This window comes from Pteronotus mesoamericanus, unplaced genomic scaffold (assembly GCF_021234165.1).
Source record: "Pteronotus mesoamericanus isolate MK-2021 breed Mesoamerican mustached bat unplaced genomic scaffold, CSHL_Meso_final contig_27, whole genome shotgun sequence".
NCBI classification, from domain to species: Eukaryota; Metazoa; Chordata; class Mammalia; order Chiroptera; family Mormoopidae; genus Pteronotus; species Pteronotus mesoamericanus.
In genome coordinates, this window is record NW_026555115.1 from 7,401,930 (window position 1) to 7,427,060 (window position 25,131).

Below are 25,131 nucleotides of genomic sequence, written 5' to 3' on the forward strand. Positions count from 1 at the left end.
AACATTGATACTAAAATCAACAAAATATTACCAATATGAATACAGCAGTACATCAAAAAGATCATACACTACAATCAAGTAGTATTTACTCTGGGAACACAGGGTCGCTACAACATTCACAAATCAATAAATGTGATATGCTACATAAACAAAATAAAGGATAAAAATCACATGATGGCATTAATAGATGCATAAAAAGAATTTGATAAAATTCATCATCCCATTATGATAAAAACTCTCTGCAAAATGGGAATGGAGGGAACATACCTAAACATAATAAAGGCCATATATGAAAATGCATCATACTCAATAGGCAAAAACTACAAATGTTCCCCTGTAAGACTGGGATCAAGACAGGGATGTTCTCTTTCACCTCTCTTATTTAACAAAGTACTGGAAATCCTAGCCATAGCAACCATACAAGAAAAAGAAATAAAAGGCATCCAGATTGGAAAGGATGAAGGAAAACTGTTTTTATTTGCATATGACATGATACTGTACAGAGAGAACCCTAAAGATTCCACCAAGGAACTACTGGAAATCATAAATGAATTCAGTAAAGTAGCATGATACAAAATTAATATTCAAAATCAATTGTATTTTTATCTGCCAATAATGAACAATTAGAAAGGGAAATTAAGAAATCAATCCTATTTATAATTGCTTCAAAAAGAATAAAAGCCTAGGAATAATCTAACCAAGGATGTAAACAACATGTTCTCAGAAAATTATAAGACACTGAAAAAAGAAATTGAAGAAGATACAAATAAATGGAAGCACATACTGTGTTCATGGATAGGAAGAATCAATATCATTAAAATGACCATGCTACCCAAAGCAATCTATAGATTCAATGCAATTCCTACCAAAATACTAATGACATATTTCACAGAACAAGAACAAATATTTCAGAAATTTACCTTCACATATGGAACCACAAAAGACCCTATATAGCAACAGCGATCCTGAGAAAGAACAAAGTTGGAGGAATCGAACTATCTGATATGAAACTATACTATAAGTCCATAGTAATCAAAACAGCATGGTACTGGTATGGGAACAAGACACATAGATCAACAAAACAGAATGCAGAGCCCAGAAAAAAAACCCATATCTTTATAATCAATTAACATTCAACAAAGGAAGCAAGCACATACAATGGACTGAAGATAGTTTATGCAATAAGTGGCATTGAGAAAACTGGACAGATAGGATCAGAAGAATGAAACTAGACCACCTTCTTATGCCAGAAATAAATTCAAAATGGGTCAAAGACTTAAATGTGAGACCTGAAACCATAAAAATCCTTGAAGAAAATATAGGCAGTAAAATCTTGGACCTTGCCTGTAGCAATGTTTTATCAGATGTATCTTCTCAGGCCAGGGAAACAAAGGAAAAAATAAACAAATGGGACTACATCAAACTAAGAAGTTTTGCACAGCAAAGGAAGCAATCAACACAATAAAAAGACAACCTGCAGAATGGAGAAAATATTCACCAAGACCCCTTGTAAGGCATTAATATCCAAAATTTATAAAGAACTTATAAACTCAACACCCCCCAAAAAATCCAATTAAAAAATAGGCAAAGAATTTGAATAGATACTTCTCCAAAAAGGACATACACATGGCCAATAGATATATGAAAACATGCTCAACGTCACTAATCATCATATAAATGCAAATTAAAACCACAATGAGATCACGTCACACCTGTCAGCATGGCTATCGTCAATAAATCAACAAACAACAAGTGCTGGCGAGGATGTGGAGAAAGGGGAATGCTTTTGCATTGTTAGTGGGACTGCAGATCGGTGCAGCCACTGTGGAAAGCAGTATGGATATATCTCAAAAAATTAAAAATGGAACTGCCTTTTGACCTAGCAACCTCACTTCTGGCAATATATCCAAAGGAACCTGAAACACCAATTTGGAAGAACATAAGCACCCCTATGTTCATTGCAATGTTATTTACAATCACCAAGATATGGAAGCAGCCCCAGTGTCCATCAATAGATGAGTGGATAAAACAACTTTGGGACATTTACACAATGGAATACTACTCGGCCATAAAAAAGAAGAAAATTTTACCCTTTGTGACATCATGGATGGAACTGGGGAATATTATGCTAAGTGAAATAAGCCAATCAGAGAAAGACAAATACCATATAATTTCATTCATTTGTGGAATCTAATGAACAAACTGAACTAACAAGCAAAATATAGACAGACTCATAGATAAAGAGCAGGCTGACAGCTATGAGTTTGGAGGGTAGGGAAACCAAACAAAAAGGAAAAAGGTGTCATGAACATGGACAACAGTGTGGTGATTGCAGTGGGGAGGAAGTATAAGGTGGATAAATGGTGGTGGGGAAAAAATACAATAAAAAAAGAAAATAAATATTTTATAATGTAACATTTAAAAAAATAGAAAACTCCAGAATATGTTCACTAGATGGGACTAGGTTAATTTTTTTCCTACTTAAATTTTTTTTTTTTTTTTGCAAAGTTTGACATTGAGCACAATAGTTAAACAACATATCTCTGAAGAAACAAATTGAGTACAAATTGAGGAGGGGCCACTGCTTTTGCAAGAGAAAGGCATATCACTGGTGAGAACTTGAGATGTTCCTTGGCCCTCTCATGGTCCCCTTGGTGTTGTGTAGGCTGAGAGGCCTGGAGAGAACAGCCTCTTGTGTTTTATATGCTGCTCTATCCCTTAAGCCTGGCAAATAGTAGATGCTCACTAAATATCCAAGAAAGACAGGGAGGCTCTCGTTATCTTATTTAAACCTCCTAGAAACCTGTGAGAGATATCACAATACAATTTTGTCTTCTTTCTAGATGACAAACCCTTCGAATGATGAACTGGTTTTGTTTTTGTTTTTGTAATTCTTATAAGCCCTTCTGAACACAAAGGAGTGCTTGAAGAAAGTTCAATAAATTATGATGCTGATATTATAGATTATAAAACTGTCCATGTACATACAGTGAAACTGGCAGATCTGGAGTCAGTGCTCAATGTGTTGAGCTCCAAGCTGGCAGAGTCAGGTGCACATGGCAAGTCCTGGGCCCCCTGGCACTCTGGGACTACTGGCCTCTGTGAGTATTCAGAGATCTGCAGAGCCTTACAACTCCTGCTGGCCAAAGGTCATTGTTAATCAGGGCTCAGCAAGCTTTGTCTGCTCAGGTGACTTCCTGGATGGTCTGATGAGGAGGCAGGGCCCTTACATGTAGGATTTAGATGAGCAGAAAAGAAGCGTAGTGCATTCCTGGCAGGGGCGTTTCTTAATTAAGTGCATCGAGAGGAAAAAAACTGAGACTAGTGGCCGGTACACATGACTATCCTTGCAAGCCTGTGAGTCACCCCTAGAAGCCTGCCTCTCTGTCCAGAACCTGGTAGGTAACTTACATATGTTTATGAAATGGACAATTGATAAATGGATGGACGAATGGATAGATAGATAGATGGGTGAATAGAAGGATGAACGAATGGGTGGATGGGTGTTTGTTAATGGCAGAAGAGAAGTTAATAGAAGTTCAAGGGCTTTAAAAATAGGCCATGGTTTGAATTCTGGGTTTGCCCTTGTCTACAGTGTGAGTTGAGCTTATTATGTCACATCTCTGAGCCAGGGTTTCTCTGAGAGGACTTTGAAGATTGTGATGATAAAATAATGCATGTTAAGTGCTGAGCTCAACGTCTGGCATGTAGCAAGTGCTTAAGAAACAGGAGTTGTTATTATTCTCATTGACCAGAAAGGAAAGAGGAAAAAGATACAATGGGGCCTGTAGTTGATTGTCTTGCTACCATGTCCCATTTTTCCTAGAAACTGAATCCTGATTTCCTTTTGAAATCCATGTGGTTTGAGTAGCTTAAGTCAATCAGTGTATTCCATTACCTCAGACCTCTGTGATTATCTCAAGGGTGTGTAACAGTCTTATGTGGGTCCACTCAGAGTGAACCCTAGAATATTTGCTGGGAATGTTAGGACACAGCCTCTTTCTCTCATTAGGTATAACAAGGAAGCCAGTAGCCCAGAAGCTTCTGGCAGTTACAGTGGGAGCACTAGCAGAATGCAAAGGAGAAAGATAGAGAGATATGTTGTTGAGCTGCTGGATTCAGCCTCGCCTGAAGTTAGTGATCTCTGGGCCTTTTGGTTATATAAGCCAATTAATTTATTTTATGTTTAAGGCCTATATAAGCTAGATTTTATGATGGCTACAGTCAAAATCACCCTAACCGACACTAAAAGGAAGCAAAAATGATGACATATAAATGGAATGTCTGATGAAGATGAGGCAACAAGTATTGGGTGATATCAAATTGTAAAAGGCTTTGGATGCTGGAAATTGGGGCTAAATTTTAGCTATTATTTCCCATTTGACAGATAAATAAACTGAGGCCTGATGGTTACACAGCAAGTAACTTATCTAAGATTATACAAGTTAACTCACTTTAAATGTGGAGCTGGAACTAGAAACCAAATTCTTCTGAGTTAGTGCCCTTTCTATGCCACTTGGCTACTATTTACATTGAGAAACATACCCCATCCAAGGGCAACACATCTCTGGAGGCACTTCCTTTCTGAGAAGAAGGAGATGACGAGCAGCGTGTGGAGGTAGAGGCCTTCCACCAGCAGCCAGGCATAGTTGGCCATGATGCAGTACTGGAAGAAGACCATGACCAGCTTACAGCCCACCTGGACAAAGAGAGACATGTGAGTCCCAGAATGGGTGACTGTGGGCTTCCCTCTGGTGGCCAGCCTCAAATAAAGTGACACAGTATAGTAGGGGTCAGGAGCCAGGCCACAGAGTGAGCCTCTGGAGTTCATGGCCATACCCTGAGGCCTTCCACTATCAGAAGACTAGGCCCACAGAGTTCTCCCGAGAGGGGAAGTCCAGCAGGCTCAGTCAAGATGGCCTTGCAGAAGCAGGAACTGCATTCAAATGCTGGAATTGGCTATCAACTATAAAATTGTGTCAGATATTGCCCAACTCCTAAATCCTTCATTTTTCAGATGAGGCAGCTGAGGTCTAGAGAGGAAAAGGCGTATCCAAGGAAATGGTTAAAATCCTTTCCAAGTTCAGTTTCCCTGGAAACAGATGAAGAATGGACATACCAACTACGTTAGGAGGCAACATTGATTATATTTTAGTAAAAATGTCTCCTGACTGGGACACTGCATCTGGACTGGAGACCTCTAAAAACCTGATGAGGATGCAGTGACTTAAAACAAGCATGTCTCTTGCATGGTTCCCAGGAAGCTATGTCTGTGGGATTGTGGGGCTTCTATGCCAGCATGGCTCCTATACTCACCCTGTGAGTGTCCCCTTTTGTCTCACTAAATGTCACCTGAGGAGAGGACAGCTCCTGGGGTGGCCTGAGGGCTGCCACATGGGCTAATACAAGGCCACGTCCACAAAGGAGTCCCCACTGCTGCCCTGCTGGCCATCTGAGGTTCCCATCCTGTAGCCTCCCAGAGATTCTGATCCCTGGTGTGTTCTTTCCCAAATGAAAAATCAAACTCTCCCAAAGCAAACTTAACTCCTTTCCTGGAATATGGATGTAGGGCCTGGAATTATAGGAGCTATATTGCAAACATGTGGTATAAAGCATAGGATCAAGAATGGCAAAGCAGAAAGAGGGAAAATGCCTATGCCCTTCATGGCATCATGGCGCCTCTGTGCTATCTCTGGATTTTCCACCTATGGACTGTTTGTGTATAAAATGACCCCCATCTGTTTAAGCCACTGATGTACAATTTTCTGTTACGCGCACCAAGAGGGGCTCCCAACTGACAAAAAGTGACACTGCAAGGACGTAAGACTCACGTGAGCATTCAGAATGAGAAACAGGGTTAGGTTTAACAAAACATGATTGTTTTACTGCAGGTCTGTATGTGCAGACATACCGGTGTATATTCATTCTTTTCTCTAAACCAACCCATCCCTCTCTAGGCTTGGCCACCTATCTACAGCTGGGACTTGGCAGAAGTAAGCAAAAGAGGATCCTTGCTATAAATATAAATCTCAGAGTGGTGAATCCACTCCTGGACACTGGCAGTCAAGTGGCAGCCCCCGACTGGCTTCCCAACAAGCTGATCTCATATATTATCCAGACTGTGCATGTGGGGATATGGAACTCTTGCTGAAGTTCCTGGCCCACTCCCAGGGCTGGCCTCTTTACCCTAAACATTAAATGTAGCCCTAGCAGGGACTCTTGGGAAGGACACTAGGCTACCACCCTCTCCAAAGTTAGGCTGGGGAAGGCAGGCAGGACTAGCCACACCCTGGGGCACAGAGGCATGTTACCCTGTGGGTATCGCAGTGGACACCATCATCTGAGAAGAGCACAGCATCTTTGATGAAGATGGACAGGGCACGCAGGATGAAGGACACAAACAGGTGCATGTGGATGTAGTTGCGGGTGCAGTGGAGCCTCCTGGAGAGAGAGAGCAGGGCCATAGCTGTGAGGGGCTAGAGCACAGCCAGGCCCACCATTCCCCCCAGGGCAAAGTGGAAACCCAGGCCCTGGACACTGGCTCTTTCAGGTGACACATTTCTCCATTTCTCTGTATCTCTTTTAGCATAACCTAAATGAGAACCCAGGCTTCCAGGTGCCCAGTCTACTCTGTCTCATACTATAATTAAAAAAGGAAAAAAAGCTGGGGTCATAGGGCAAAGTTATATTCTTCCCTGACCTACCATTTCCAGCTCCCAGAGTTGTTTAGAAGGGGTGGGGGTTCCAGAGGCAGGCATCCAAAATGGAAGGAGGCAAGCAGCACAGAAAAAACACAGGCTTCAGTAGAAATCACACCCAGACTGCCGCTTCTGAGATATATGACCTCAAGCCTTTTCACTTCCTAGAGTCTGGGTTTCGTGCTCTGCTGTAGGGGACGGAAGTCTGTAACTTGTCTCTGTTCTTCAGGCACCAGAACCAGGTTTTCTTATGGGGGAACCCATTCTGGCTCTGGGTGGGTTTGATTCCACCCTCCCACCCTCATGACAGACCTGAGCTCCCTAGCCCTGGCCACAGTGACGGGCCCAGGGTGGGGCATGTGACCTAAGCTGGGCCTGCGAGAATTCCCCCAGGACTTTCATTGCAAATAATAGGGAATAGGCCTTCTTTCCCCTGGTGTTGCAAAACTGGTAGAACCTACCCGTGCAGTTGCTGGCAGTCATCTCTGCCTCCCCTGCAGAAAGCCTATCTGAGGATGAGGTCAATGTAAACTGAAAAATGGAGGGACATAAACCTAGTTCTGCTGATACATATAGGCACCTAGTTTCAGACATGCCTAAAGTCTGATGTCCCTGAACTTGTCAATTCTGCGGGTCTGGTCACTTTTTTTTTTCCTAAGCTGTTTTACAGTGGCTTTCTGTTTCTTGCAACAAAGAGTCTGGTTATTTCACCTGTAATATTGGAGTAATGATACCTATTTTATGGCGTCTTGAAAAAATTAGAAATAACCTGTAAAGCAACTGGTGCAGTAAGTCCTTAGTAATGCTCAGTAATGTGAATGAATAAATGAATGAACAAGGCCACAGAAACTTCACAGAAAGTTCAGTCACAGGAACTTCTGCTACAGATAAGCTTTAGATCAAGAGGTGACAGAGTAGCCCACCCAGACCTTCCCTCTTTGGCCTAATCAGTTAAAAAAGATGCAAAGTCTGCATCCAGAAAAGGCTGGGGAGAGTGAGAGCTGGCAGCATGTTCTCACCGGAAAGAACAGAGGATGCTGAGGGCAACCAGGAGCATCACCAGGGAAGAGCTATAGCCCACGGTATACACGACCTTCAGCTTCAGCAGGTACTGGTGCTGCAGAGAGAAGCATGTGTCATTCCCACCTGCCTGCCTGGCTGGCTCTCTACTTTTCTTCCTCAGAGAGGACCTGCTTTCCAGCCTGCTTGAACCCCTTCAACTCAGACTGCTATGCTGTTCACGTCCCAAGGACACCAGTTCATAGAATCATAACTTCTTGGGTTTGGATAAGATCTTGGGGATCATCTGATGCCAACTCAAACTTATGTCCCTCTCACATCACCCTGAATTTAAATGTTTTGCTTGAATACCTCCAGGGATGAGGTGCTCATTGTCTTTCGAGGAAATCATTCAGTGTACAGCAGTGAAAATACTAGATATTTTTTTAGATTAGACGTGATGCTAAAATCTATTACCTTATAAATTGCACTAATTGGTTCTTTCTGTTTCTGGAGCTACTTAAAATAAACTGAATTAGTCTTGTAACTAAGGTCTGTCTTTATTTTTTAAAAATAAATTTTTCATTTTGGAATAGTTTTAGATGTACCAAAAAGTTATGAAGATATAACAGAGAGGCCTGTCATTTTTAATGTAGCCTGTCTCCAATCTGTCTCTTATCTTCTCAGCATAAAAGTTCCCTGTGTCTTTACTCTCCTTCTATAATCCTTCACCATTTTGCTCAATTAATGTTCTTCTATTTGTCAATGTCCTTCTTAAATAAAACACTCAGAACTGGATAGCTGAGCAGCTCCAGATGAATCTTCTAACCAGGGAGAAGTAGAGGGGGACCATCACCTCCCTTGATCTACACACTGCACTCCTATGAATGCAGCCAAGCAGCCACTTCATACTCTTGGTTCATCTTTGATTCAAGAAGATCTCAATGGAATACAATAGTTTGACATAGAGAGAGAAATGTAAAGACCTGGATTTAGGTTCAAAAAGTAAATTGGACAACAGTCTTAAAAAAATCAAGGAAATGAAAATTAAAACAATAATGCTATGCCATTTTTTTAACCAAGCAAATTAACAAATATTTGAAGCTAATATTCTATTCCAATGAGGGCATAGTGAAATGAAAATTGGTTCAGTCTCTCCAGAAAGTAAGAACTTTTGCAATAAGCAGTCCTTTTGACCCCCTCTTCTACCTTTAGGAATTAATCAAAAATATAAAAGTATCTTTACATATAAAGATGTTTATCACAGAACTATTTGTGATGAAAAACACTCATATGTCCAACAACAGAAGAACAGTTAACAAATTATTTTAAATCCAAATGATTTTAATGTTAGGGCACATTAAAATACTGTTTCCAAGAATTTGAAAGAATGTCAGGAAATGCTAAGAATGTAATGTTAAGTAAAAGGCAGAACACAAATTTTACATGTAAACTATGATTCTCACTATAGTACCTGTAAAAAACGAGTGTTTTTTTGAAATATATGAAAGTGCCCCTTTTTGTAGATCAAAAATGATTATATATGGGCCATCTCATGTAGTTCAATCTCATACATGCATAGAAACAAGACTGTAAGGAGATGTGTTAGATGTTAATACTGATTAACTTTGGATGATAAGTTTGTGGATAGCATTGTTATGTTCACTTGTATTTCCTACACTTTTCATTTTTCTACAGTGGGTAAGTACTACTTTGTAACCAGAAGAAAAGGGTAATTAATTTAAAAAGAAAATGGGCACAGGAGTAATACTGGTGGGGAAACCAGACTGGGTGACAGCTCTTCATATGAAAATGACTTTGAGGTCAGAATGGCCAACACTTCATAGTGTTAAGGAAGTGTACTCCACAAAAAGAATACAGGCATCAGAGCCAAGAGACACAGGTTCCAAATCCATGACTGTTACTCACCAGTTGTGTGACCTTGGGAAAATTATTTAACTTCTCTGAGCCTCAGATTCACCATCTGCAAAATGGGGATAGTATCTACCTAGCAGGCTTATTGAAAGAACAAATAAGGTATCAGGAACAGTATCTAGACAATGGCTAGCACTTTGAAGACACACAGTGCACATGATTTTTCCCCACCTCCACCTTTCACCCCCATCACCCACCCTTGAACATGAGTCAGTGGTGTGAAACTATTGTGTAAGATGATGGTATGAAGTATGAGATATGAGGTAGCTGCTAGAAAAGACTAAGCCTTCTCTCAGTTACATAGTGGAGCACTGTGGGGTAACTGGCCACTTTGAGACATTTGGAGTATTTGGTCCAGTTCTGGGCATGTTATTTTAAGAGGCGCATTAAATAACTGGAACATTTCTGGAGAAGGCTGATCATGTCATCTTAAGAGTGGAAGAATAAACTGTGTACATTATACCCAGAGGAAAAAACAAACTTAGGGTCGAAAAGTATTCCTAAGGCCAATTGACATATGGAAGTAGAGTTTAGACCTAGTGTGTGAGCTCCAATGGGGAAAAGAAGGTACCAGAAAATAGACTTGACTCAAACTGACCAAAAATTTTCTGACAGCAAGAGGTGATCTTTGACAGGATAGGCTGCTTTGTGACATTTATCTTCCCAACTGATGTGACTAGAATCCCAGGAGCAAGGAGCCACCTTACAGGAAACAAGGTGGAGAGACAAAAGGACAGTAGGTTGCATCAGATTAATAGTTCCTAGACTTTGGGACATCAAAGAGCAGTGAAATGTCAAAATATCAGAGGACCAACAGGAGCCCCATAGCTGTGGGTGTTGGCCTCACTCCCAGGGACACCTGGTTTTGCAGCTCTCAGTTCAGGGGCAGTTTGAGCCAGCCTATGGCAGCATGAGGAGGCACAGGCAACAGTACGGAGTTTAGGCGTAGTATTCTGTACTCTCCTGTGGTTGGGGTCATTGTCTGCCATCTGATCCCCAGGACACATGGGCCAGCTTCCAGGCAGACCTGGTCCTGCTCTGTGTCTTTAAGGTCTGACCCAGAAAGAGCCCTGTTTCCTGGAGGCCTGATGGAACCTCAGTGCCCCTGCTCTTCATGATTACAATGTGCAGTGACCCCCAGGGGACTCGGGGTCCCCAAGCCTCACTGCTGTCTGTCATGGGTCAAGTTACCTAGCTCTCTGCTTCGTATCCTGACAAGGCCACCTCTAGATTGTTGTCATCAGAAAAAGGGACAGATAGTAAGTATCATAGGCTCTGGGTGCCATAAGATCTCTTTTAATTCTGCCCTTGTAGTGGAAATGGGAGTGGCTGTGTTTCAATAAAACTTTATCTGCAAAAGCAGGTGGTAGGCCAGATATGGCCCAAGGGCTATAGTTTGCTAACCTCTGATACAGTCTTTCTGCCAACCTGAGTCTATTTTGTCATTAATATTTGTCAATAAGAGATACGTGTGCTAAATTAGGAAGCTGAAGGAAAACCAACTAATTCAGACTTTCGCCATCGTTTGATTAAAAGAAAAAATAATACAACAATAATGAATAGGATAATTCAAATCTCAGAATAAAAGACAACATTTGTGCCAATTTGTGGACCAGCATTTAGGGACCAGTGTGAATCACATCGTCTGAAACCCTTCCAATTTTAGGGACTTTACATTTTTTTATGTGAGCTGAAGCCAAGGTAGGTTCCCTCTCCACTATTTTTTGGACAATAATTTTCTTAGGTAAGTTCAAATTTTGTATTTATCTTAGTTAATTTTAGCTCCTTGTGTAGGGATTTCACAGTTTCAACCTTGTCATAAATATCAAGGTTAGGGCCCTGGGCTCATTCTTTCTCAGTTGATTAAGCCAAAAGTTCTCATGTGTGGTTTCAGTAGACATTACTCACAAAAACAAAATCTCTTTGGGGTCCTCAATAATTCTTAAAAATGTAAAAGGATAGGGGTGGGAATGGCAGAGGAGGGCAAAGGGGGGAAATTGGGACAACTGGAATAGAATAGCAATTTTAAAAATCTTAAAAAATAAGATAAAAAGGAAGAAATCAAAATCAGAGAGGAGGAAGCAAGTTAAAACTAAATTCATCAGTAAATAAAGCTGAATCCAGCTGTATTGTGCAGAAAGTAAATTTTCTTACCAGTGACTAACCATAGAAATCCTTAATCACCAGTGAGCTTTAATGTTATGCTCTGGAAATTTTATGATAAGAGTTTCTATCTAATATTTCCTTATCCATCTCTTTGTTGGGGGTGGGGAATTCCATTAGGGTTCTAGCCATCAAACTAAAAATTCCTTTCTTTTGGTTTAGAATTGAAATCAAAAGACAACAAAAATAAGTCTGCTTGGGGAAAAAAAAAAGGCCCTAAAGCTAAAAACTTAGAGAACTGCTGGCATAAGCCAATCATGTACCCCACCCCTCTTCCAGGGATGGTCAGTGGTGGGAAGGTTCAAGTCACTTTGGACCAATGAGATGTTTGGACAGCCTTGCTGGGAGTTTGGGTAAAAAAGCTTACTTGCTCTAGGAAGGGGCTGTAGGAAGTCAGGCTTTCCGTCCTCCCCGACAAGCAGGCATGGTAGTCAACAACGGAGTCATCTTACAGTGAGAGAGGTGCCAGCTTTGGAAAGAAGTGCCAGGATAGCAGGAGGAGAGGTGGAAAGGACCTGGTCCTTGGCAGCTTTGCAGGATCGCCTCACCAAGCAGCCCTGACACTGTTCTCTGCACCCTCAGGTCTATGACCCAAATTTGCTTATTAAGCCAGTTGGAAATTTCTGTTATTTGCAGCTCAAAGCATTCTTTTGAACCTCGAGCCTGCCACCCATCATAAGAATGTCTGCTCTTAATTTTATGGATTTTATGAATGTGACATCCATAAGCCCCTGTCTTCATATGAGTTGATGATAGCAAAGGTCAGAACCCACCCACCACACCACCAACACCGTATGTACCCACTGATCAATTCTTGTTGAGTCTCGTGATTAAACTAACTCACTCAGACCAGATCTGAAGACCTCATTCATGTGTGTTTCTCCAACCGGATGACAAGACCTGGAAGGAAAGAAACTCCATTCTCCATATTGATCCCCTAATCAAACACCTTCATATAGAGCAAGACTGATTGGCTACAGAGGAGTCTTAGAAAAAATTCAGAAGGGGTGTGGTCTGCCTCTCAGCTACATTCTCTCTCCTTAATTCTGCTACTCCCCCCTTCATGCTTCTACATGACCCCATCCCACTCTCCAGGGGAGATGCAAGCTTGTCCATCGTAACTGGGGAGGTTAGCTCATGGGACAGCTAAAAGTGCACCTCCCAGGGGGCACATATCTCTGTGAGACAGCGACAGGAGTTAGAGGGGGAGCACTGGCTCCTTTTGGAGTTAACACTTGGTTTGAATTCTGCCTCCATGACTTTCTTTTTTTCCCCCTCAACATTCTTTCCCAGTTTTATTGAGATATCATTGACATGTGTCAATATATAAGTTTAAGGTATACAGCGTCATGACTTGACTTACATATATTGTGAAATTATACCAGAATAAATTTAGTTAACATCTATCATTTTACATAGATACAAAAAAAGAGAGAGAGAGAGAAATGGGTTTTTTTCTTGTGAGGAGAACTCCTAGGATTTACTCTTTTAGTAACTTTTATATATACCACACAGTAGTGTTAACTATTATCATCACATTGTACATTATATCCTTAGTACTTATTTATCTTGTAATTGAAATTTTGTACCTTTTGACCACCTTCATCCAATTCTTCCTATCCCATTCCCACCTCTGGTAACCACTAATCTGATCTCTTTTGCTATGAGTTTGGTTTTAGGGTTTGTTGGTTTTGGCTTTTTTTTTTTTTTTTGATTCTACATATAAGAGGGATCACACAGTATCTGTCTTTATCTGTCTTATTTATTTCACTTAGCATAATGTCCTCAAGGTCCATCCATGTTGTTGCACATGGCAGGATTTTCTTCTTTTTGTGGCTCAGTGACATTCCATTGTATATTTGTGCCACAATTTCTTTATCCATTCATCTATAGATGGACACTTAAGTTGTTTCCATGTCTTGGATATTATTAGCAATGCTGCAAAGAACATAGGGGTGCAGAATGCTCTTCCAGATTTGCTTCCATTACTTTCTAAGCATTTTCCTTAACCCCTTTGAGCCTCAGTTTCCTCATCTGCAAAATGAAGAAAATAATAGACTTACACTGAATGCTTTTGAGGATTGAATGCCATTGTGTATTAAGCAGCTGGAATGTGGTACTGTAGATATTCAGTCCAACAATGGACTTTTGTTGGGCATCTTATAGGTGCCAGGCATTGTACTGGGCAATGGGGGCCTGGAAATGGTCCTTTTTGACTTGTCACTGCTGTATCTACATGCTTAGACCCCTGCTTTGCCCACAGCAGATGCTCAATAAATGTTTGTTGAGTGAATGGATGCCTCTGAAAAGTTCATATTTTAGTGAGAGAGATCAACGCACATGGCATAAGCTGATGATTTCATATAACATGGAGGTAATAGCTGGAGCCCTTTCTGGGAGGACAGGAAGAAAGGGGTTTCTGGAGTTGATGGGCTGGAGTGAAATTTTGAAGGATGCATACGCGTCAATTAGAAAAAGTGACGAGGGAAGGGTTCTCTGAAACTGATAGCCACTTCAGAGGCACCTGAAGAAGTTCATCCAATGGCTCACAGTGTCCTCCCTCAAACCAGGATTGCCCTGTGGTTGGCTGGGCTCTCTCCTTTGATTGAGTCCAAACATTGATTGAGCGCTGACTTTCACCAGGCACCGTTCTCAACACTTCTATGGATTAACTCATTTAGTTCTCTTGGCAAGCCTGTGAGGTCTGAACTATTATTAACCCCATTTCCCTGATGAATAAACTGAGGCACAGAGAAGTGAAGTCCTCTCTACCCCGAGCAAGGTCACAGGTCAGTGCTGAGACCCACCCGCCTGGCTCTGAGCACTTAGCCACCACATCATTTCTCTTTTGTTTTCATGATTAAATCACCCCCAGTATCACTGTGGCATATGGCAGTCCACTCTGTGCCATGGTCTTCATGACCACCATCTTTGGGTTGATAGGCCAGGGCGGTGAAGCAGGTCCACTGGACCCCAGGTGATAAGAAGGAGAAAAGTGGGTGGGAGGGGCAGCCCTCAGCTCACCTGTCCTTGGCCCTGCTCTGACTCTATCCTCAGCCAGGGACCTTTAGCTCTGCAGGACCCTCCTCCCCGTCCCCTCCCCCACTCCCCCACACTCCCAGGGAAGAAGGAAGTCAGTCTTACCCGCTTCTGGTTGGTCTCGTTGGACAAATCGTTCACATTAACACCACAGGCCAGGTCAGGCCTGGGGAAGGTTTCTGACCAGCCGCCCTGTGTGCAGTTTCGGAACATGTAACCTGTGGGTGCCAAGTGTGCTCTGTGTGAGTGATGGGGACCAGGGACAGATGACTGGGCCTTTTGGGTGCCTTCAACAGTGCATCAGGGGCATCCTGGAGCTTCCATCTGTCACTTTGTCCCCAGCTGCCTTTCTCTGAACCACATAGTCAGCTCCCAATTGGCTCAATAATTAATCCTTAAAGAATAGGTAAGTCAATCAGTCAGTCAGGAAAAGCAGTAGGAAAGGCAAGTAGGCAGATGGGCTTAGGAGGGGCAAAGACCTAGGATGTGTATGTGTGTGTGTGTGTGAGAGAGAGAGAGAGAGAGAGAGAGAGACAGACAGACAGACAGAAAGACACACAGACAGACCTGCTGATCCTTAACACATCAATTTACAAACAAGGCTGTCCCTGAACAAACGCTCCCTCACAGCCTCCAGTCACAGCCTGTCTTCCTCCCACCACCTCACCCACACCTCACACCCTACTGTGCCACACACCAGGGCTCCATAGACGAGTGAGGCTGACTCACTCATGCCGCAGTACTCAATCATCCCAGCCAGACCCCAGGCCCCCAATGGCCAGGCCACAGCAGAACTTCCAGTGTAGCTGTTCCCTACCCCACCTTGCTACTTCCTGGGGCCCAGCCCTGCTCCAGGGCTCTCTTAGGCCCCTATCCAATTACACCCCACACCTATGCCCTTCCCTTCGCAGGCCCCAAACTCAGCTCCAACGTCCCTCAATGCCCAAGGAGGGACTTCCCCTCCACCCCCTCAGGCTGATGTGCCTTTGTTGCCTTTTTGGCGTTCTCTGCCCCACACCTCCAGCACAGGCTATGTCCTGTGCCCTCACAAAGGGTGGCATGGGCTTCCCTGTCTTCCCAGCAGATGAGTTTCTGAGGGCCCCCCGGGGCCTGCCCAGAGCACTTGCTCACCAAACATTTCTAGAGAAGCAAATGAATGGGGATAAAGAGCCTGTTCTAAGATCTCTAGGGAGAAGAAGGGAGAGCTTGCTCATGGGGAGCTTGTAGGGCAGGAGTCCGAAGACTGGAAAGGGGGCATTGCCAGCCAGGAAGGAAGTCTTGGGGAGCCACAAGGAAGCATTTCCCTTGTGGGAATGACTGACTCAGCTGTATCCGCTACTCCGGGCAGCCAAGCAGAGCTGAGTTCTGGTCTTGGGTCTGGCTGCTCTGGGTGTTGCAGGGATGCCGGGAGCTGATAGTAGCCCTGCCACTGCTTTTGCTCTACTCTGCACCCTCTCCAGGGGCTTCTTCACCACCCCAGCTGGCCTGGCATGCTCTTCTTGACGAGCCCCAGGGTCTGGGTCATTGGCTCACAGTTTTTAGGGCTTCCATGGAGCTAGAGAAATATGGCTGTCATTTCTAGAACCAAACATTATGCTAACGTGTAGATTCTAATCTAATCTTCATAGGGCCCCAGTGAGGGGTGTGCTGCAGGCCTATTTTACAGATGAGAAGGCTAAGGCTCGGAATTGGACAACAGTGCTGAGCTAGGACAGGTTCCATAACTGTACTGCCTTCCTGCCTGGCCCTCTCCCTACAGACCCAGGGGCAGCTTCTAGCAACAGGAGACCATGGCTTTTGGGTGCTAGGCCTGCCCAGCCTATGAACGTTCATGAGGTCTGGAGCATAGTTTTAATACCAGCCAGATCTGAGTTTGAAACCCAGCATTGCCTCTTGGTCACCCCGTGACCTTAGGTGCATCACTTTTCTGTGTCAAATGAGTGATCACTCTCATTGCATAACTGAGCAGGAAACATGATGGCACATAGAAATTGCCCAGGCTGGTGCCACGCACAGAATGGGCACCACAGTGCTACTCCCTCCTGCTTTGGGTCTTTCTAAAATAGACCAGGATTGGAGGGGCTTGGAGTCTTGGAATTTAGGAAATGGGTGGAAGCCAGGTCAAGGGAGCTAGGTTGTCAGACAGGAAAAAATGGTGGTCAAATTTAGGCCAGTTAGATGGGAAGATGAGTTAAGAGAATACAAATTCTGTGAAGCCCAGAACCAGTTGTCAGACACCGTGTGACCACAGCCAGTGGGCAGCCTGTTTGGGATCCTCTCCTCACTGACCCAGCAGGATTCCCAAGACAGACGCTGTGTATGATCCGGGCCAGGTGTCCAGAGCAACTAATGAGGTAGTGCCCTTTGCTGGCCAGGCCCTCAGCAGAGCTGCAGAGGAGATAAGGGCTGAGCTCTCTTGGGAGTCCCTTCAACCCCACCTACTTCCCCTATGTTTAATACCTAAGAGGTAAGCATCCTTACCCAGGTTCAGGCCAATGTACAGCTCAAGGGCCTCTGAAAGCACAGTGAATGTTTATGTGCACATGTATATGTGCAATCCAAAGCTCTCATCTGATTATCAGGAGGCTCCAGGACCCTAATCAGGTTAGAAACGTCTATTGCTTTAAGGCTCCAATCCCCACTAAGGCAGAAGGAAAGAGGACCAAGGCCTGACACCACTTGGGAAGTGTGATTTTTTAATAAGAAACTTGGGAAGACCAGTTTTATTGTTTCTTTAACAATCAAAGGAATGCATCCTAGAGGAAACATTCTAGACCCTGGCACACACAGAGAAATATCTGAGGCAGAATCCAGTCTGCAGTTTCCCGTGTCACACGGACACCCATCCGGTGTGGGCTCATGTAGTGGGTGCCCTGAGATAGAATTAATTTATTATTAGTTTCTTCTTACTAAAAGAAGGCTCCAGAACACTAGTGCTCCTCCCTAGTGTTCTGGAGCCTTGGGGTGGGGAGGCCCTCTCTCCTGAGAGGACACAGAGGGGCTGGGATCTGTGCAGGCCTCAGGTGGAATGAGGCAGCGGTGGGAGGATGACTTCTGGTGGGAGGCTGGACTGATCCTGACCTGTGCTCCCAGACTGGCTGGTGCCTCGAGCCTGGGGCTGGATTTGAGCTGAGTAGCCTCCCCAAAGTGAGGCTACCCCTACTCCCACCCCACTGGGGGTCTGGGCCTAGCACTCAGCAGGCAAAGCCTCAGTATAGCCATGCAGGAGGGCCCTGTGGATCCACAGTGACACCAGGTGGCAGCAAGAAGAAACTGCAGCAGAGATTGGCACAGGACCCCCAGATTTGTCCCCTATAGCATGCAGACCTGGAACTGCACCCCTGGGTGACCCCCAGTGGGTCTTGAGCAATGAAAGGATTGAGGAACCACAAGAAGGAGACAGCTGGATTCTAGTTAATGAGGCAGGCAGGGGTTCAAGCAATTGTTTGGGGAGGGATGTGGCCATGAGCACAGCTCCATGTGACCTCTTCACAGAAGAGCAGCGGGGATGGTGGTGGGGGGAGGCAGAGGTGCAGTGGCTCTGAAGCAGGCTGTGAGGAGAGCGCTTGGAAAAGAGGAGAGCTTCCAGTCCTTCCAACGGGAAAACTTGGCCAGCCAGGGGGAGCACTGGCTGGGGAGTCCGAGGCCCGGGCCTGGCTCTGGCCTTGCACTTGACCAGCAAATTACTCAAAGTCAGTCATGCCTGAATTAATTTGCTGTTTTCCAAGCTCCACAGACCCCAAAGACAGACATGGAAGAATCATGCCAGGAGATAAAGACTGTAGATAAGTTTGTTGGTGTGTGTGTGCATGTGGGTGTACTTGGGGGTAGAAAGAAAGGATGAGAAAGGGTACGAGAGGGAGAGAAGAAACAAAGGAAAATATTTAAAATTTATTTCCAAGCCCAGCCTTAAAGGACTGGTATTATTTATTGTCCCATTTTACAGGTGAGGAAATTGAAACCCAGAGACAATTTGAGGAACTTGGGCCCAGAGGTAGAGACTAGTACTGAGCAGGACCCCATTTCCCCACATCCCTTGCACTTAGGAGTCACCATATGACTGAGTTCTGGCAGAAGCAACACGGGCAGAAGTGGTATCACTTTCAGGCCCAGTCCTTCAAATCTCCCCTGGCTGATCCCCTGGGTCCTTTCCCTTCACCGGTCTGAAAGCTGTGTGCTGACACCACAGCAGGAAGGTGCCTGGATGCCAGAATCACCATGGAGAAAAGAGCTTCTTGCTCATCAGAAGCACCTGTTTTGGACTCTTTGGAAGACAGGTGCTGGATGTAGGCTTCAAGATTTGGGGAATAGTCTGTTTCAGCAGCTAGCATTATCTGAGCAGTGAATGAAGGGGTGGGATTCAAACCGGACTCTCTAGTCCCCTCCAATTTTTGTATTCTGGGGCATCAGGTGAGGCTGAGAGGAAAACAGCTACAGCAGCATGTTCCCCAGATCTGTGTATGTGTACACACTCATGTGTACTAGAGAATAATGGTGGGAAAAATTTACACACCTCTCCCATGCTGCACAGTCTTGGTCTATGCCGGTCATTGTTTCTTGACTTTGGAAGACCATAGGTTTTAGTGCTAAATTATTTTTGGTTCATTTTTGGTAAGGGCCCCATAGGCCAGCTTTTCCTGCCCTGCATGGAAGAGGGGAGAGGGGTCGAAGGACCAGGCTGGGCTTTAGACTTTAAATGAGCCCACTAAGTGAAGGCGCTAAAGGCCATGAAACTACTAGCCTCTACCCAGGGACACCCACACTGTGGGACCGTAGGCCCACCTTGACCATGGCCTCAAGTAGAGCACCAATTCTGAAGTCAGAGAAATCTGGGTTAGAATCCTAGTTTCTCCATCTCCTAGCTGTGAACCTTAGGCAAACTGCTACCTGCCCCCCACCCCCCACCTTAGTCCCTGTTATTGTTATTCTTTGCTGAGTGAAGTGCAGGGAGAAAAGGTGTGTGATTTGCAGGGGTTTTGTGATTCCTAAATGCCTGGCACATATAGACCTTTAGCCAGTGTTAGTCCCTGAGCATCCCCTGAGACAACCTCCTCACTTCCCTGCCTGGAATTAAGAAAGCCCACCCCACACCTCCCAAGCAAGTTTTGCGGTCCCTAACGAGGACCCCACCCCCATCATTTTATTCATTACTTGTCCCCAGAGAAGATTCTTTGGCCTCATGGGTCCAGGCTGAGGCCCCACTCAGAGGCCACTCCATAGCCTCTCAGCTGGGCCCTTTGGACTGGATGGTTACCGTTTTTGCCCGTGAGCACCCGGAAGAATTGTGGACATTCCATTTCCACAGTCTGTCCCAGCTCAGACGAGGGCCAGCAGCTCATGTTGTCCCACAGTCCCTTGCAGCCTGCCAAGGAGAACAACAACATCAGACAAGGATGGAGTGTGGACCTCTTGGAAGAAAGAAGGGCCACCCCCCAGTGCCCTGTCATTATTCCCAACACCCTCACCTGCCAAGAGCTCCCATAAGGTATTGCCTTTTCATCCTTGGAGCCTTGGATTCTGCCATCTATAGAGTAAGTGCTCAGTGTTGAGGGAGGAAGGAAGACGGAGGGAAGGAAGGAAGGAAGGAAGGAAGGAAGGAAGGAAGGAAGGAAGGAAGGAAGGAAGGAAGGAAGGAAGGAAGGAAGATATATTATCTCATACACAAGCCTATCAAGTGCAGGTCTGGATTTCTCTAGAGCAGAGATACCTCTTGCCCTCAGCTTGCATTAAATGACAGTGGCAGTGGGCCTCATCCTGGCTGCACAGTAGAAACTTATGGAGAGCTTTAAAAACACACATAGCTGGGCCCTACATCCAGCGATCCTGTCTTAACTGGTCTTGGATGGGTTCCAGGCAAGATATTGTGTCAAAACTTTTCAGGTAATTCTAAGTGATTGCAAGGTTGAGAAGCCTTGCCCCATGGTTCTCAAATTTCAGCTTGCATCAGAATCATCCACAAGGCTTATTGATAGACAGATAGCAGAGCCCCACCTGCAAGAGTCTTGGTAGAACCTGGGAATTTGCATTTCTAACAGGTTCCCAGGTGAGGTTGATGCTACTGGCCTGGGACCACACTTTGGGGGCCACTGTCCTGGCCTTTGGAAGCAGCTACGCCAGCATGGCTACTGCATTTGTACTAGAACTATCTTTGGGGACACTGCTTTCCAGCTCACTGGGTCCCCTTTACGAGGCCCCCTCCTGGAAGAAGAACCTGGTCTCAATGCAATGAGAAGCTGAAAGTTCGGTGAAAAAGTACCCCATATCTGTCCTTAGAGACACTGAATCTGGAGGCTGTTCCCTCTTTGACTTGGCTGCCAGAAAGCTCACAGGCACATTTGTTGCCTACTTCTGGTAACTGACAGACTCTGAAATGAATTAAAACAAAACAAAACAAAACAAAACAAAAAACCACTCGTGTCTTCAATGAAAAACAAGGCACTGTCTAAGCCAGTCTTCTGAATTATCTGCGTGGTCAGGATTTTATCATCTTGGGGACTTTTATTGTCCTTAAACTACTATGCAACTCTGTAAATTGTAGGTAACCGATAGCAATGCAAATGATTTTTGCCCATAAGCATGAAAATGAATTCAGCTAGTTTTGCATCTATTTGTAAATTCATTTTACCATTCAGCCCTATATGTCAGGTACTTTGAATTCTCCCATGAACCAGTGGTAACATCTTAATGGTCCTCTCATTAATTAAATACAATGTTTGGCAGGTATTCACTTTATATATGAATGCAAATTATGATTATACTCTCTTTAAAAAATTATAATTTAACATAACCAACCACTGATTCTCCCAAAATTGATCCCAAGGAAAAAACCCCAAGGAAACTGCTCCCTGTGACAGGCTTCTGGGGACCCATGCCACCTGAGAAAACATCACGTGGAGAGGTATAAAGGGGGCCAGAATTAGAGCTGAGGTGATGCTCATGAGGTGAGAAGAATCGCCCCTCATCTGGTTTGGGGGAAGAGAGCACAGACCTCCCCATCCTCGAGCCCAGGACCTTCAGAAAGAGCCCGGTCTCTGAAGTCCCATAGATGTGGGTTCCAGTCCTGCCTCACTACCCCGTAGCTGCCCTAGCCCAGTTTCTCTTGTCTCCTGGGGGAAATGAATGCCTTGCTTCTGAGGTTGTCAAGAGGAGGTCAACCCCCACTCAGTGGATGCAGATGAAAAGCAGCTCCCTCCCATCTGTCCTCTTAGGCTCCTCCCTGGTTCATCCTGGCGTGGGAAAGCTGGGCCAGGCTGGGGCCTCTGGATTGCAGGGCAGTTTTTAGCTCCAAGGACAGGAGATGGGTGTGGTCTGTACCCAGAGGGGAAATTCCCAGCTTTTGTAAACAGTAAGAGTTTCTTTTCTGGTGTGAATACAACCAAGCTCAGCGCATCAATAGCCTTCTGAGAGCTGCGTGCCCTCTAAGTGAAGTTCCCTGGTGATCTGTCCCACTGCAGAGGGGCTGATCTTCCAGCATACATCAGAGATCACCCAGGAGCACTGTAAGCATGCAGATCCCTAGGCTGCACCCCAAGAGATTCTAACTCAGTCATTCTGAGACCCAGGAATCTGCTTTGTAAGAACTCCCTAGAGATGCTGCTGTCTGTGGTCATCAGACCCTGCTTTGAGAACCTCCCCACTGCTTCTCCCTCCTCCCCATAGTGCGGGACCCTATTTCTGGACTCAGACCCACTGTTGGCTCCCAGGGGCAAATCTGAGACAGTGAGAGAGGCAGCCTCACTAGAACCAGGGAGGTCACTGTCCGTGGGCAGCTCCACCTGGTGCCAGGGTGCAGACAGCTGCCCGCCCTTGGGCAGAGAGCCCATGGGAGCAAGAACCTGCACCTGCAATAGTCACTCAGCAAACATGGGAGTGACACTTGACTTCTAAATTCCATGTTAAGGTACTGGCCTTCCAGTCCTCTACCTGCCAGCTCTGGTTGGGTGCTAGCAGGGGTCACCCTGTGCTTTATACATAGGAGCTCATTTAATCCACAGCAGTGCAGATAGTGTGTGCCTGGACCCACAAAGCCAGGAAATGGAGACCAGGACTGTCCAGCCACACTGCATGGTACCACCTCACAGGTTCTGCCCACTTGTTCCGTCTCTAGGTGGCACCAACCCCCACTGGAGCCGGGCTAAGGTTGATGGGGAGAGGCCAGGAGGTGGAGAGGAAACAGGGTGTGGGGCTGGGAGGATGCAGGAAGGGGACTGGTGAGTTCAAAAGGTGAAGGTAGGTGTGACCTGGCAGTAGAACCAGCCCCTGGAGGGAGGAGAGAGAGGGAGGAAATGGGGGAGGAAGGGAGGACAGGAGGACTCAGGAGGACAGGCCTGAGATCAGGGTGTACAGCTGGGGGCCCTGGAGGTAAGGCAGCCGGGGTATGACAGGACAGGCTGTGGCCCTGGCGCGGGAAATGGAGGGGAGAGACCATGGCACAGAGAGCAGGATTTGGGCATGGCTCCCATAGGACTGTCAAAACATGAATGGAACAAAAGGACCATGTGTCTGTGTCCTTTGAGGAATGTGGGAGAGGAGAAGCCCCTCGGATATTCCTGAACCTTCACTCAACTCTCACAGTAAGCCCTGAACAAGGAGGGGCTCCAGCTTCTCCCTATCTTGAGCTCCCCTAGAACTCCACCACTGTTGGGATTACTGGTTGTTCCGATTCCAGCTCTGGACACTGCTTGCCAGGCCTGAGCCGGGTGTCCTGGAGCTCACAGGCCCCCAGGTGACTCCGCCCTTCCTAGATGCCTTTGGTATGGTGACATGGTCCTGGGAGGACCCTTTCCAGATGATCCACTGTATCTCTACATTCAGAGCTATTCCAGCATCTGAAGCCTGGAGGACACGGCTGGCCCTTCATCTACCCTCTTTCTGCAGAGATGTCAGCGTGGTGGCAGATGCCTGATTCAGAGCACGGCCTCCCTGCCAGCTCAGCTGCATCTCTTGTATTGCGGTAGTGGGGGCCCTTTCTGACAGTAAAAAAAAAAAAAAAATGCAGGAGCCTCTTTTCTCACTTTGGGAGAAATGGTTTCAGGGCTGAGGTGACCAGGTCAGTCAGGACACTGGCCCACGGCTCCAGGCCATGAGGCTGGACAACCCATGTCTGGCTGGCCAGACAGATGGGGAGGGTGCCAGGGCATCTGGCAGGCTACCTGACCTGGGTCATGTCAGGCTGGTCCCACAGGGGCACTGGCCTGGTACTGGCAAAAGGCAGGGTGGAAGTGGCTGATGATGAGACATGAAGAAGAAAGGGGAGCAGGCTCCCCTGTGGGGTTCCCCTGCCAGCTGATTCACTGCCATGCCCTTCATACCAGGTATGCAGAGAGAAAAGGTCAGGGAAAGGGCCGTCCGGGCCTGTTCTGGACAAGCATCAGACACCGTGAAGCCCGTAGGGGTTAGACAGGATCACTATCCCACAGCAAAGATGAGGAAACCCAGGCTCCAAGAGTTAAGTCACATGTGCAGGCTGATGGAACTTATAATGGTGGAGCTGAGACCCCACCTTCTAGGCTGACCCTTGGCGGGAGCAGACCCCGATCCTAACTCCACACAGATTGTTCATGTCCTGAGCATTGTGACAATGGCCACACTCTCTCCCAGCCTCACCTTCACTGTCTAGTCATGGAAGACATTGGAACAGACCCAGGTGCCCACCGTGCAAGGAGCAGGTGGTGTGCACTTTTAGCAGGTACATGGTAAAACACTTTTAATTTTAATGGCTACACATTTTTATAAGCATTTTCCAAAATCCTCACCTGAGGATATGTTTTGTTGGTTTTAGAAGGGGGGTGGTGGAGAGAAACATCGATGTGAGAGAAAAGCATCGATTGTTTGCCTCCCATACTCACCCCAACTGGGGATCAAACCCACAATATTTTTGTGTGCAAGATGCTCCAGCCAACTGAGCCATCTGGCCAGGTCTTAATAGTTACATATTTTTAAAAGAATTTTTAATATGTATTAAAAAGTTATAGAACTAACATATCACATTGTGATTTTATAGCTACTATTTAGGATGAGGTTAAGTTAGGAAAAAAAGTTAGTTGGATAAAAGGGAACCCTTGTGTACTGCTGGTGGGACTGTAAGCTGGTACAGCGACTATGGAAAACACATGGAGGTTCCTCAAAAAATAAAACAGAACTGTTATATGATCCAGCACCTCCACTTCTGAGTATTTATCCAAAGGAAATGAAATAAGTACATGCATCTCAAAGAGATATTTCTACCCCTATGTTCATTGCATCATTACGCACAACATCCAAGATATGAAAACAACCTAAATGTCCATTGAAGGAT

The 25,131-nt window shown here is 45.4% G+C and overlaps 1 protein-coding gene across 1 annotated transcript in view; it reads right to left on the bottom strand.

The window, feature by feature from the left end:
* SCTR (secretin receptor) overlaps nt 1-25,131 on the bottom strand; it is a 71,328-nt gene that overhangs the window by 18,679 nt on the left and 27,518 nt on the right. Inside the window, 6 exon segments of the mRNA XM_054574920.1 lie at nt 4,546-4,699; nt 6,312-6,441; nt 7,160-7,207; nt 7,718-7,815; nt 14,940-15,052; nt 20,089-20,196. Of these exon segments, the coding sequence (XP_054430895.1) occupies nt 4,546-4,699; nt 6,312-6,441; nt 7,160-7,207; nt 7,718-7,815; nt 14,940-15,052; nt 20,089-20,196 (651 nt within the window).